This window comes from Canis lupus, chromosome 37 (genome assembly GCF_048164855.1).
Source record: "Canis lupus baileyi chromosome 37, mCanLup2.hap1, whole genome shotgun sequence".
In the NCBI taxonomy this organism is placed as follows: domain Eukaryota; kingdom Metazoa; phylum Chordata; class Mammalia; order Carnivora; family Canidae; genus Canis; species Canis lupus.
The window spans coordinates 15,733,465-15,748,802 of record NC_132874.1 but is presented as its reverse complement, the minus strand read 5'-3'; the positions used below and the strand labels follow the sequence as shown (position 1 = coordinate 15,748,802).

Below are 15,338 nucleotides of genomic sequence, written 5' to 3'. Positions count from 1 at the left end.
AACCTACAGGATATTAAACAGTTACAGTTAATATCCCCCTGCCCACCTTTCACATGCCTAGTATTAAACTTGAGAACCTGCTTTTAAAGCTTCCAATAGGGGATCCCTGGGTGGCGCAGCGGTTTGGCGCCTGCCTTTGGCCCAGGACCCAGGATCCAGTCCCACGTCGGGCTCCCCTGCTTCTCCCTCTGCCTGTGTCTCTGCCTCTGTCTCTCTCTCTCTCTGTGTGACTATCATAAATAAAAAAATAATAATAAATAAAGCTTCCAATATACAGGTACAGCTGAGAACCACTGGCTTAGAGGAGCTAGATAGACAAGTGATTGGGAAAGCGGGAGGACTTATTGAGAAGGAAATTGGACAGACACTGAAGGATTAGCAGGCTCAAGGTTAGAAAGGAGGGGGTGGAGAACAGTAAGTAGAAGGACTCCAGAAATAACCATGGCCCAAGAGTAACTTTAAGACCTTATCTTTGAAAATCCTTTTACATTTATCCTTGAAAACACGATGTATGCTAATATAACAAATGATAAGACATATGGGAACATGGTTTAGTGGAAAAGCCCTTGGACTTTTGAGAATTAAAAGACTTTGGTGGTTGCTTGTGGGATTTCACCACAGTCACCACATCCTTGACCTGGGCAGTTAAGGATCGTTTGTAAAGACAGAAGTTCATAAAGCATTCTAGGGAGATGATTGCACTGTCTTCCCCATTTCAAGATAAGACACAGCCATTCACCTAGAAGCTTAGGTTACAAACCTGAGAGTCATTTTTGATTTCTTTTCCTCACCTGTTTTCACATCTAGTCTTTCAGCTGATCCTGATATGCTTCCTCTTCCAAAACATATCCTAAATCTTGTCACTTTTCACTATTCCATTGATTACTACCCTAACCCAATATTCCCCCTCCTAGATTACCCCAGAGGTTTTTTTGTTTTTTATTTTTATTGAAGTTCGATTTGCCAAAATAGAGTATAACACCCAGTGCTCATCCCATCAAGTGCTCTTCTCAGTGCCTCCCCACAGTTTTGGATTCAATAGGTCTGGGGTAGATCCTGAGAATTTTCATTTCCAACAAGTTCCCAGGTGATCCTAATACTACAGGTCCAGAGACCATTTGCCGAGAATCACTGCTTTAGAAAGATGGTTAACCATGGGTGCACGTTAGAATCACTTGGGAGTTTTTATTTATTTTTTTAAAGGATTTTATTTATTTATTCATGAGAGACAGAGAGAGAGAGAGAAAGAGGTAGAGACACAGACAGAGGGAGAAGCAGGCTCCATGAAGGGAGCCCGACATGGGACTCCATCCCCCGGCTCCAGGATCATGCCCTGGGCTGAAGGTGGCGCTAAACTGCTCAGCCACCTGGGCTGCCCCATTTGGGAGTTTTTAAAAAGTACTATGCTTGGGATTGACCTCTAGAGGTTGAGTCATTTGGTCTGACCCTTTGCAATTTTTAAATCTCCCTAGGTGATTTGAAATGTTGAGAAATACTGCCAAGGCCTAAAGGAATGGCTGTTTGCTCCTTGTGCTTTTGAATTAGCTGCTCCTGGTTACCTAGTACACTCTTTAGGTATTTTCATGGCTGGATCCTCAGGTCTCAGATTAAATGTCACTCAGATAGGCCTTCTCTGATCTCCCCCCAATCTAAAATAACACCCCTATCTTTATCACACTGTCCAGCTTGCTTTCATTATAGGAATTAGCGGTTGGAGGTTTCCCTATTTATGCTTGTCGTCTGTATCTTCCAATATAAGCATCTTGAGCATAAACACCTTTGTCTCGTTCACTGCTGTATCCCCAGCGGTATCCCCTGGCATCTATTACCTATTCAATACATGGGAATAGGAGAGAGGATAAAAAGCTTTAAAATAAATTCTCCCAGTAGTTGTGGTATTTTCAATTATTCAGTTGGGGCTTAATAAAATGTGTCTTATTTATGCAACAGGATTGATTTTTTTGGGATCAATATACCATTAAGTTTGCCAGATTCATTCATAGGAATTCTGTATTAAATCTTCTGCAAAGTCATTATCCTTTATTGCATTTTCATATGCAGGATTAGTTCATGATACTGCCACTTATGGAATACAATCTGCAGTGGGACAGCTGAGTTATGACCAAGATACATTTGTAAAAACGAGAGATTTCTGCTCAGATTTTGCAGACAGAACAGAGGAAAGGAATTTGTAGGAGAATAGAGAGGCACTGGGACGTCTGGGCGGCTCAGCGGTTGAGCAGCTGCCTTTTGGCTCAGGGCATGATCGAGGTTGAGGGATCGAGGCCCACCTGGGGATAGAGGGTACTAACGGAAGGGCTATTTATGGTACCTTCTAAAAAGTGGGTGCACATGATTTATCCTGTCTTCCGGGGGCACATCTTTAACGAATGTACCTAACCTGGTAGTATTGAAGAGTTTGGGTGGCAGGTAGAGCTCGAGCACTTGGGGTTATCAAGTGGTCTTGTTTCGCAGTGACCTGTCCAAGCCAGGGCGGCAAAATCTTCAGCTCTGGGTCACGTGTCGCTTGGTTCCAAGGAGTCCCTGGATTGCGTCCACGACTCAGGTGAAATAAGGGCTAAGCAGAAGCACTTAAGTCACTCAAGGACCCTTTCTGGAATACAGTACTCAGGAAAACCTAGACCAACACTCGGGGGTGGCTGGATTGGAGAGGGAGGTTCCGCGCCTCCAGCTCTTGGCTTTGGCACGGGCGTGGGTATTTCCTCAAAAGCCCAAGCAAGCATCCAACGTGCATCCCCATCCACAGGGCGAGCTTCACACGCAGCCAGTTTTGCAGGCAGCTGCCTCCCCTTCCTTCCCTCTCCGCGCTCCGCCGACGCTGGAACACAACGACTTCCACGTGCGGGACGATGGTTGCAATCACTCCGGCGCTTTCGCAGCGCGCAGCAGAGGCGCCGACCACGCGAGTTCCGAGAATCCGTCCGCCGAGGTTGGGGCTCGAGGGGGCGAGCGAGCGAGCGAGGGAGGGTGAAGCCCAGCGGCCGAGCCGGCGGTGCATTGTGGGAGTCGTAGTTCCCGCGACGCGGCCCCCAACAGCCTCCACTGGGCTCCGCACTCCATCTCCCAGGCGGCCCCGCGCCGCGGAGGAGGAGAGCGGTGGGCGTGCTCGAGCGGGGCTGCTGCTGGGGGAGGGGACTGGGGCCGAGCGCTGCTGCGGGAGCCGGGAGCCGGGAGCCGGGAGCCGGGAGGCGTCAGCCGCGGGTCCTGCGCGCCGAGGGGAGCCCCCTCCCCGCTGCCCCGAGGGCGGACGGCGACCTGGGCGGTGCGGCCGCCGCGCGTGCCCGCGCTCGCCCCCTCTGTCCCGTGCACGGGCGCGCGGCGTCCGCCATGGAAGCGCAGCCGGCCTCCGCCGGGGTCTCGGGCTCCCGGGGGCGATGACCGGGTAGGGGCGCCCACGCCGCGCGCGCCCCGCGGGCCCGGGAGCCAAGGAGGGGCCGCCCCGCCCGGCTCCGCCCCGCCCCGCCCCGCCCCCCGGGGGCGCTCGAGCCCGGCCCGCGCCGCCGCCCGCCGCCCGCCGTCCTCCGCCCAAGATGTGGCACAACGTGGGGCTGACCCTGGTGGTGTTCGTGGCCACGCTGCTGGTCGTGCTGCTGCTGATGGTGTGCGGTGAGTGCGCGGCCCCGGGCGCCGTGACCCTCCGCCGGCCGCCCCGCCCCGCCCCACCCCGCCGGGAGGACGGAGCCGGGAGCCGGGAGCCGGGAGCCGCGGCCCGGGGGGCGGGGGCCGGGGGCGCGGGGCGGGAGCCGGGCCCGGCGGCCCGACCGCGGGTAGAGCAGGTAGAGACTCTGCTGCTCGGGCTCCAGCGCCCGGACTTTAACCTTGGCCTGTATTCGAAGGTGAAGGGGTTGGTCCCCCCTTTTCCTTCTGCAGGGGGTTCCGACCCCGATGAACCCCGAGCCGTCTCCCTCCCTCGAATCAGGCGATACTAGGGGCAGAGCTGGGGTCCGGAGCGCTGGCAGGTCGGGGAGGCTTGAACCACCTTGCGGCGGAGCTGTGGGGGCTGAGCCGAACCCGAGAAACACCTGCCGTGCCAGCCTTCCAGGGTCGGGCACCCCAGCTCTCAAGTCTGGTAATGATGGTGCTGTTTTGTTTGCTGTGATTTTTTGTTTGTGTGTTTGCTTTCTTGGGATCAGAGGATGTAAAACTTTCTTCTCAGGGTAATATTAGCGCAATTTTCAGGTCTTGATTTCTTTACATAACTGTAAACTGATAACTGCGGGTCTCTTCGCAGAGTGGCCGAGCAGTTGTGATGATTTTTTTTTTTTTTGGTGGGGGGAAGTATTGAAAACCGGGTGCCCGTGAGTTTTAATTTTCCGTAATTCCAATGTACCGAAGGGTGGGTTTAGGTCGATGACATTCATGGGCCAGACATAAAAATACATGCTCTAATAGGGCTTATTCATTCCGTGATGAATGTACTAAATGCGCACTATCAGCTGTGTTTGGAGAAGATGCGCGTGCACTTCTGCAAATGCATACATATGGATTTGTATTTACCTGTGTATTGTGTTGCATATTCATATTTACGTACTTGTATCTATATTTTTGTTTGTCTTCTTGTGGCGGGAAGGAACCAGAGTTAACAGCCTTGCTTTTGTGATGGTAAAACAATTGAAAAGCCTTTCTCGGTTTCCTGCTTGTGACGTCCGGATTTGGGGCTGATTGTAGATGCTTAAGATTCTAGAAGGAAAGACCAGATCTTTGTGATTTGTTTGCACGTGAGGAAGGAGGAAAGCAAGGCTTTCTTTTCTGATCTGAAGATGCAAGCTGCCGGGAGGTGGGGATGTGTGCGACAGGTAGAGACCATACAAAACCTTGCATAGAGTATTTGCCGAACTTGCCTCTGGGGCAGCAAAATTCCCAATTGCTACTTATATCATATTTGTTCTCAGCTCCCAATAGCTAGTTAACTTTGATTGTACTCATTTTTCTAAAAATGCCGTGCCTTTGTTTTCAGAAAATATTGTGGAATGCGAGGTGAGGTGTGATAAGCAAAAGAACATCTTATTTTGATTGGAATGGTCCAGCACGAAGAGCTTTATGAAGAAGTCACTGAAGCACTGTTTTGTTGGGAGAGCTAATGATGGAGTGGTTTCATGTTTTGACTAGGATGGGCCTGGGGCTTGTGGGGGGTGAGGGAAGGACCCAGCTAGACTTGAGGCTCTTGGGCGTTGTATTAGTTTGCAAGGATGCCATAATAAAACCCAGAGACATTAAACAACAGAAATTTATCTTCTCACACTTCTGGAGGCTAAAAGCCCAAGATCAAGGTGTTAGCACAGTTGATTTCCTCGGAGGCCTCTCCCCTTGGCTTGTAGATGCCACCTTCTCCCCCTCCCCGTGTCCTCACGTGGTCTTTCCTCTCTGTACCTGTTCCCTAATCTTTTCTAGTAAGAATGCCAGTCATATTGGATTAGGGCCTCACCCTTATGAGTTTTTTTAACCTTAATTAAAATGTAGTAACTCTAAAAGCCCTATCCAAATACAGTCACGTCGGAGATTAGAAACCTGTGACACGGATCTGCCCCGAGAAACTCATAGCCTGCTTTATTTTAGAACTGATTGGCTCTTTCTTTCGCACAGCGAATGCCCATTTTCAAATTTCGGGTTCCTGGGGCGGTTTTCTTTCTCTCGTGTGTGCTGGTTTTGTGTCCCTTCTTGCCTCTCATCCATGCTGAAATGTTTTCCACTGTCCCCATTCACTGAAATGGCCCTCATCAAGGTCAGTAGCAAACGGCCTCCGTATTACCAAGTCCATGGTTGCTTAGTCCTAATTGTATTTTACGTCTCCTACTCATTCTATACCGGTGAGCCTTGCTTCCATAAAGTAATTCTCTTGGCTTTTGTACACTGTACATTCGTACTGTCCTTCCTACCATAGTGCCTAGTTGTTTGTCTTTTCCTGGATTCTCATCCCTTAGACTTTATATATATATATATATTTTTTAAATTTTTATTTACTTATTTGAGAGAGAACAGGGAGAAGGGCAGAGGGAGAGGGAGAAAGAGAATCTCAAGTGGACTTCGAGGTGAGTGAGGAACCCAGCATGGGGCATGATCCCATGATCATGAGGTCATGACCTGAGCGGAAACCAAGAGTTGGAAGCTTAACCAACTGAGCCACCCAGGCAGGCACCCACCCCCGCCCTAGAATTTCTTATTAAAACGTTTTTGGATCGCAGTCTATGGTAGGAAATACATTATTCCCAGTACATTCATGGGTATTTAAATTACATATATCAGTTTATTGATGATATGTCTAGTTAGCTAGCTATCATCTTTCTGTTTCTGAGATAAAAATATTATGGACTAGTACTTGCTCTTACTCCATGAGATAAATGCTATTTTCTCTTATGTTTCTGAGATATAATGGTATTTTCTTTCTGTCTGTTCTCTCCTTATGATACCTTACTCCAGTCCTAGAGATTGAAATATTAACTGTAACCAATGACTCAAATTGACATCTCCAGCTCTCACTTTTCTCCCGCCCCCAAGGCTCATGCATCAAACGTTTTTTTCTTGATAGCCCCACTTAGAGATCTAAAAAACATCTCAGACTTAATACATCTGAAGCAGAATTCTCTATTTCTGTCACCTGTTTTCTGCCCTGCTCCCTTCCTGTCTCAGATTTTGCCAGCAGCTAAGGATGTGGGTGTCATCTTTGATTTTGCCCTTTCCTTTCATCCCGTCCCCTTGTTCTTGCAAATACCAGCTCTATCTGGAAGTTTCATTTTATCTCTTTAAGAAATCTGAACTAGGTTCTCCCTGTCTGTGATCACTGGCACTGTCCTCAGCTTGCATTGATTTCTTAACTAGTGTTTTTTGCCCCCTTCTCTCCCCTAATTTCTTTATAATCCACTTTTCGCATACTAGCCTGACTCTTGTATTAAGATTGTGTTTTCTCAAGTGTTTTTAACAAAAGAAAGTTCCAAAAGTTAGTAGTACTAAAGACATAAGGTAGTTCCCTTCAGCTCCTAGTAATTTATTTCCATATTTGTAAATAATTTTATACCTAGTTCTTGATTTTGCAACTTATAAACCTTGGTGGAGTCCCTACTTCTTCCCCTGCACGCCATTAGTAAATGGTAACTTTTGATTCATTTGAGAGGCAAGATTTATATTTTGCATTTTTTTTTTTTAGAGGATGGGGGAAGGGCAGAGGGAAAGCGAGAATCTTAAGCAGGTTCCACAATCAGTGCAGAGCCCCACCCGCGGCTTGACCCTGAGATCATGACCTGAGCTGAAATCAAGAGTCAGGCACCCCAAGATTTATATTTTAACTGTGTAAATAGTCCCTGCTTGTCAAATAGTAATGTGACTACACTTCCTTTCTTATGTGGTTCTTCATTTCTCTTAAAGTTAACAGTTGTGTTTTTAATTTACCTAGTATTACTTTTTTGTATGTGCAAGTTATTACCCTCTAGCCCCATTCCCTTACCCAATCCCAGAGCTCTCCTTTCTTCTCAGTCTGCCCTTCACTTTCTCTGCTGTAGACCCTGTTTTCTGGATCTCATGTTATCATCTTGCTCAGTTTATGGTGTTGAAGTCTTGAGGTTTTTTTTTTTTTTTTAAGATTTTATTTACTTATTTGACAGTGCACACAAGCAGGGGGAGCAGGAGGGGGAGAAGCAGGCTCTCCGCTGAGCATGGAGCCTGAGGTGGGGCTCTATCTCAGGACCCTGTGATCATTACCTGAGCTGAAGGCAGACGCTTAACTGACTGAGGCACCCAGGTGCCCCAGTAATCTTGTTACGCAAGAGCACATTTTCTGGTAGCTTTCTGAGAGAGAATGCATGGAAGATCATTTTTTGAGCTAATGCCTGCCTGAAAATATTTTTCATTGGTGTTCAAAATGTTCAAATTGATATCAAGTGTCTAGAAAAATCTTCTACGTTTATAGTTGGTTGATAATTTGAATAAATTTCAGGTGGTAGATAATTTTCATCCATTAAAAATGATTACTTCATTGATGTCTAGCTTCCTAGGCCTAATTTTAAGAACTCTAATGCCTTCTGTTTCTTTGTCCTTGTAAGTAACTTGATTTTTCTTCCTAGATGCTTTCTGGTAGTTTTTTCTATCATTGTTATTCTGAAATGTCATAATGATATGCCTTGGTATATTTCTCTTCCTTCCATTTTTCTGGGTCCTTTCAATTAAAAAAAGACTTCTGTTAGTTGGATGTTGGACTTCATAGCTAATTCTCTGGTATTACATGTTTATATCCTTTTTTTTTTTTTTTTTAATTATTTCTCCTCTCCTTTTCGGCCAGTGTTTTGGGTTTTATCTTCTATCTCTTATGTTTTCATTTATCTGGTTTTAAATTTCAGAACGTCCTTGTTTTCTCATTGCTTTGCCAGTACTTGTTCTTCTTTATGTAATATCTTTTCACTATAACCATACTAGTTATACAGTTGACCCTTGAACAACATAGGGGTTGGAATGTCAACCCCTGCTCATTGAAAATCTGGATAACTTTTGATTCCTTAAAAACTTAACTACTGGGATCCCTGGGTGGCTCAATGGTTTAGCGGATGCCTTCTGCCCAGGGCATGATCCCGGAGTTAACGGGATCGAGTCCCACATCAGGCTCCCTGCATGGAGCCTGCTTCTTCCTCCTCTGCCTGTATCTCAGCCTCTCTCTGTCTCTCTCTGTCTCTCATGAATAAATAAATAAAAATCTTTGAAAAACAAACAAAAAACGTAACTATTAATAATCTCTTGTAGACTAGAAGCCTTATTGAGAACATAATTAACACATATTTTGTATATGTACTATATACTGTTTTTGCAATAAGGTGAAAAAATGTTATTAAAATCATGAGGAGAAAATACATAATACTGGATGATATCTATTGAAAAAATTCTGTGTATAAATGGACCCACACAGTTCAAACTTCTGTTGTTCAAGGGTCAACTGTAGTTTTTAATAAAGTGTTTTTCTTCTCCCTGTATTGCCTTTATTTCTTCCATGTATTTTCTTTCAGGTTGTTTGCTTTGGACTCTTTATGACTGAAGATTTTTACAAATGTCCAGTGCTCTGTTCTGAATTTATATTTAAGGGTGAGGAAGTAAAGGATGGTAATAAATTCTCAGTGTCAGTCCTGACATCAAGTTTGCTTCTTCCCTCGGAGAATCCCCAGTTGTTGATATCTAGAGGTCTCTTCTCTGTGGGTGTTCCATCTTTTCAGAGGAGAACCTTCTCATTTTCTGCTTGGATGTTAAGACTTGGCTGCCTGCATGACAGTTTTGTAGATAGACTTTCAGCAAATTCTTTTTTTCTTCCCTCCTCAACTCTTCTTCCTGCCCCAAATCCTGATCTTTTCCATAGTTTCCTGTTGAATTTTGGCTCCAATTGCTGTCCCTCTGTCCTGCCATCCAGATTTTCATTTCCTTTGCTCTGCTAGAACATTTACCATTCTTTTAAAAAAGATTAAAAAATAAATCTTTGAGTGGCTTCCCATTTCCCTTGAAATACAGTCTAGATCCCTTACTGTGGCTACAAGGATCTGTGTGATACAGCCCTTCCCGCTTCTCCATTCATCTCTCCCTTCTCCTCCCCACTACTCATCATTCTGCCAACAGGCCAACCTTGTACTCTCCCCAGGGCCTTTGCCCTCAGTCTTCCTCTGGCTTTTCACTTGACTGGTTCTTCTTCATTCAGGTTTCACATTGGGTTTCACATGCCCTGTCCACTTAGGGTAACTTATTGACTTTTTCTTTATTTCACTGACCCTTGGTTTTCTGAGCATTTAGCCCTTTCTGAAATGAGCTATTTTGTGTTTGTTTTCCCCCAATAAGAACATAAGCTCTGTGAAGACAGGAATGTTGTTTGACTAGTTCACTGCTCTATTTTTGGATGTTAGAGTAGTGCCTGGCATGTAGCAGGTCCTCATATATTTGAAGAAAGAAAGATTTTTCAGTACAAATTATTACTACATCTGTATCTTTGGGGTAAATACCTACTAGTGGAATTCTGGGTTATAGGGTTGCTCTATTTTCAACGTTTTGAGGAACCACCATACTTTTCCAGAGTGGCTGCATCAGTGTGAGAGGGTTCCCCTTTCTCTGCATCCACACCAACATCTGTCATTTCCTGACTTTTTGATTTTAGCCATTCTGACTGGTGTGAGGTGATATCTCATTGTGGTTTTGATTTGCATTTCCCTGATGCTGGAATGATGTGGAACATTTTTTCATGTGTCTGTTGGCCATTATATGTCTTCTTTGGAGAAGTGTCTGTTCATGTCTTTTGCCCGTTTCTTTTGAGAAGTTCTTTATAGAGTTTGGATGCTAGCCTTTTATATAAGACACTTGCAAATATCTTCTCTCATTCTCTTGCTTGTCTTTTGGTTTTGTTGACTGTTGCTTTGCTCTGCAGAAGCTTTTTATCTTGATGAAGTCCCAGTAGTTCATTTTTGCTTTTGTTTCCCTTGCCTTTGGAGACGTTTCTAACAAGAAGTTGCTTTGGCTGAAGTCACAGAGGTTGTTCCCTATGTTCTCTAGGATTTTGATGGATTCTTGTCTCACACGTAGGTCTTCCATTTTTAAGTCTACTTTTGTGTATGGTGTAAAAAAAATGGTCTAGTTGTATTCTTCATGTGACTGTCCAATTTTTCCAGCACCATTTGTTGAAAAGACTGTCTTTTTTCCATTGGATATTCTTTCCTGCTTTGTCAAAGATTAGTTGACCATAGAGTTGAGGGTCTGTTTCTGGGTTCTCTATTCTGTTCCATTGATCTCTGTTTGTTTTTGTGTCAGTACCATACTGTCTTGATAATTACAGCTTTGTAATAGAGCTTCAAGTCTGGTGGTGACGCCACCAGCTTTGCTTTTCTTTTTCAACATTCCTTTGGCTATTTGGGGTCTTTTCTGGCTCCATATAAGTTTTAGGATTATTTGTTTCAACTCTGTAAAAAAAATTGATGGTATTTTGATAGAGATTGCATTCAGTGTATAGTTACTCTAGGTAGCATAGACATTTTAACAATATTTGTTCTTCCAGTCCATGAGCATGGAACGTTTTTCCATTTCTTTGTGTCTTCCTCAATTTCTTTTGTGAATATTCTGGAGTTTTCTGAGTACAGATCCCTTTACCTCTTTGGTTAGATTTACTCCAATATCTTATGGTTTTTTGCAATTGTAAAGGGGATCGATCCCTTAGTTTCTCTTTTTTTCTGTCTCATTATTAGTGTATAGGAGTGCAATTGATTTCTGTATGTTGATTTTATGTTCTGGCACTTTGCTGAACTCCTGTATGAGTTCTAGCAATTTTGGGGTGGAGTCTTGTGGGTTTTCCACCTAGAGTATCGTGTCATCTGTGAAGAATTTGACTTATGTTCCGATTCAGATGCCTTTTATTTCTTTTTTTGTTGTCTGATTGCTGAAGCTAGGACTTCTAGTACCACATTGAACAATAGTGGTGACAGTTGACATCCCTCCTGTGTTCCTGCTTTAGGGGAAAAGCTCTCAGTTTTTCTCCATTGAGAATGATATTCGCTGTGGGTTTTTCATATATGTCCTTTGTGATATAATTACCTTTCTTATATTTATTTTTTATTTTATTATTTTTTAAGATTTTATTTATTTATTCATGACAGAAAGAGAGAGAGAAAGGCAGAGACACAGGCAGAGGGAGAAGCAGGCTCCATGTGGGGAGCCTGACGTGGGTCTCGATCCAGGGTCTCCAGGATCACGCCCTGGGCCGAAGGCAGGTGCTAAACCACCGAGCCACCCAGGGATCCCTTACCTTTCTTTTAAACACAGTTTTTCTTTGCCTATGCCTCCAAGAGCAGTCATGAAGCACTGAGTTCTTCTCAGTGAGATAATACTGTATTTGATCCTTGTCTTTGGTCTCTGCAGAAAAGTTCCCCTAACCCTTAGAATTTACTGAGTAGTAATAGTAGCATCTTTTGTTATGTGTAGCAAGCCTTGGACCATGCCTGAATTTATGCTTAGGAAGTGGGCTCAGGGAGGGGCCCTGAGGTGGTTGGAGGGCAGAGGCTGGTCACTAAAAATTCTAAACAGAATTAGAGGATGGGGAATTTCAGCTCCATCTCTGAACTCCATGGAGGAAGGGAGGCTGGAGATGGGATTATAAACATTCCTAAACAACAGTATAATGAGCATATCTAGAACCACATTCTTGATCTTGGAGCCTTCTCCCTGTCTTTGTCACTCTTATTCCAGTTGTCATTGAGGCCTCCCTGACCTCTCTGTAAGACAGTAGCCTCCCATACACCTGCCCCTTTTCCCCTTACAATGCTTTATTTTTGCCTAGACTTCCTTATGGGGCCGATAATGTTCCAATGAGAATGGTATTTGGAACCCCGTAGGTGCTCAGTGAATAATGAATGGACTTTTAGTTCTTGAAGAATTGGCTAAGATGAGATTAGAGATGCAGGCAGGAAGCATCCAGATAGTGGCATTTTATGTGCACCTCCTGCAGAATTTATGCTTTCTGATAGGCAATGGGGAGCTAAGAGTTTTTAGCAGGAATTTTATAGTCTGTGCTAGATAAAGTGAGGAGTGGGAGGCTAGGAGGGAGGAAACCAGGTAGGTTAGTGTTAATGGGTTGATGAGAGTTTGAAATAAGGAGGCAACAGTGTTGGGGCTGGGAGTGGTGTTGGCCTGATTGTAGCATGACCCAAACGACGGTGATGGCACTATGCCCTGCCTGTCTTTAGATCATAGGAGTGTATCAGTGTGGGCCTACACGAGGAGAAGGAAGTAGTTTGGCTTGATGTACACATTTTCCTTTCTCCAGGGGTTGGCTTGGCTGTCCTCCCTAGTTCAACCTGATTTAACAGACCATAGACAGACTGAAATTTGCAGGCTTTCTCTTGTGCCCAGTCCTGGGTTCCTGCTGTGCCAAGCAAGGTCAGGGAGTTAGTGAACAGAGTTGGACTCTGGCCGAACTAGCTTTATAGACTACTGGCACTGTCACATTATTAGCTGTGTGACTTGAGCAGTGCACGCAACCTCTAATTTTAGCCAGTAGACAAATGTGAATAATAGAATCCGAGATTACTGAGAACCTGTATATTTCTGCTTATCCATGTCACGTTGAGGTACAAGTGAATAAATATAAATTAATGTGTGGAAAATAATTTTTCAAAGATTAAATCTGGTCTTAGAAAGGGGTACCTAAAAAAGGAGGGGTGCGTCTGGGTGGCTCAGTTGGGTAAGCATCTGGCTTCGGTTCAGGTCATGATCTTGGGGTTCTGGAACCTAGCTCCTTGTCCAGCTCCGTGCTCAGTGGGGAGTCTGCTTCTCATTCTCTCAAATAAATAAAAATCTTAAAAAAAAAAATCGGGTCTTAAAAATATAAACTTTTCCTAGTTTAAAATGGGTAATAAACATTTCAAAGATAATGAGAGGCTAAGGTAAAAGGTGTTGCTCACAGAAAAATGTGAAGAGAAAGTACAAAATTTGATGAGTTTTAGCAAATGTATGCAGAGGTGTGACCACCACCATATTCAAGATACAGAACATTTTGATCACTCCAAAAGTTTCCCTCATGTCCTTTTAGTCAGTCTTCAAGCCCCTGGCAACAGTTGCACTGCTTTCCAGAACTGTAATTTTGCCTTTTCTAGAATGTAATGTAAATGGAACCATGCAGCATTGGTTTTGTATTTGACTTTTTTCATTTAGTATAATGATTTTGAAATCCATCTGTGTTGTTGTAGCAGTGATTCATTTTTTTTAAAATTGATGGATAATATTCCATTGGATGGATATACCATAGTTTAATTCACTTTCTTATTGGTAGAGGTTAGGGTTTCCAGTTTTGGGTTATTACAAGTATTACTGCTATTATTAGCATGCATTTACAAGTTTTAGGGGGATATATGTTTTTATTTTTCGTGGGTAATTTTATAAGAAACTACCAAACATTGTCCATTGCCAACAGCTATGTTGTCAAGTGTCTGTTTAAATATTTTGCCCATTTAAGAAATTGCATTATCTTTTAGTTATCGAGTTGTAACAATTCTTATGTATTTTGGGTACCATCTTTTATCAGATACATGTTTTGTAAATACTTTGTTTGAAGTAATTTTTTGTGTATGATTTGAGTTAAGGATCAGGGTTCTTTTTTACATAAGGGTGTTTTAGCATCATTTACTGAAAAGGCAATTGTTGAAAATCAGTTGATCCTGTGGGACCCAGGAAATTTAACAAAAATCCCCTACCCCTGGACAAGCAGAGCAGGACTGATTCCATTTGGTGCTGCACCCACCTTGTGCTGACCTGCTTAGGGCACTGCCCCACCCTAGTCAAGCCCAGGGCACACCCTAATCGGAAATCCCAGCTCAGTGATAGGCTGACCTGCTTATTGCTTAGGGCACTGCCCCACCCTAGTCAAACCCAGGGCAAACCCTAATCGGAAATCAGCTCAGTGATAGGCCAGTTCAAATGGATACTTTAGGGTAAAATGTAATTCAATCGGCCACCTGCCTGTGGACCGACATGACTGTGCAACTTTCTGCATATCCCATTGGCCACTGGTCCCTATAAAGCTGCTACCCCTCTTAGTCTCAGGGTCCAAGTCCCTGCTCCACTGTGTCGGGTATACTTGGACCCAAGCTCGAGCTTGTAAATAAACCCTCGTGTGTTTGCCTCCGTGTCGGCTCCTCGGTGGTTTCTTGGATTCGGATTCACAGTCTTGGGCACAACAATCCTATATATGTATGGGTTTATTTCTGGACTATTCTGTTCTTTGGTGTATATTACACCAATTGTGTAGGCAATGCTGTGTTATTCCTTTCAAAATGTTTGCTATTTTAGATCCTTTGCATTTCCTTATAAGCTTTAGAATCAACTTGTTAAAATAGACCTATGGAAGTTGGAGAGAACAGACATCTTAATGTTGTGACCCATGACCATATTGTATCTCTTTATTCTTTTCTTTTAAGGACTTTAATTTCTCTCAGCAACATTTTATGGATTTCAGTATATGATACAGTTCTTGCACTAATTTTGTCAGATTTAACTGTAAAGGTTTCGTATTTTTGATGCTATTGTATGTGGTACTCATTTAATGTTTGCTACAAATATATAGAAATTATAGAAATACAAATGATTTTTGTATATTGGCAGTGTATTCTGCAAAACTGCTAAAATCATTTAATACCTTTTTTTTTTTTCTTTTTTTGTAAATTCCATAAGGATTTTCTGCTCGGAGGTTCATACTAACTGCAAGATTGTTTTACCTATTCCTTCCAGTGTCTATGTCTTTTAGATTTTGCCTCATTGTACCTCCAGTATAGCATTGAAATTTGAAAGGTTGTGAGAGCAGCTCTTTCTCCTTGATCTTTTGG

General features: G+C 43.6%; 1 protein-coding gene across 1 annotated transcript in view; it reads left to right on the top strand.

Moving 5' to 3' along the window:
- The first annotated feature begins 3,469 nt into the window (after positions 1-3,469).
- Positions 3,470-15,338, top strand: part of SMIM13 (small integral membrane protein 13) — a 28,571-nt gene continuing 16,702 nt past the window's right edge. Inside the window, exon 1 of the mRNA XM_072814109.1 lies at positions 3,470-3,627. Coding sequence (XP_072670210.1) covers positions 3,552-3,627 — 76 coding nt within the window. The 5' untranslated portion in view covers positions 3,470-3,551. The remainder of the gene's footprint in view (positions 3,628-15,338) is intronic.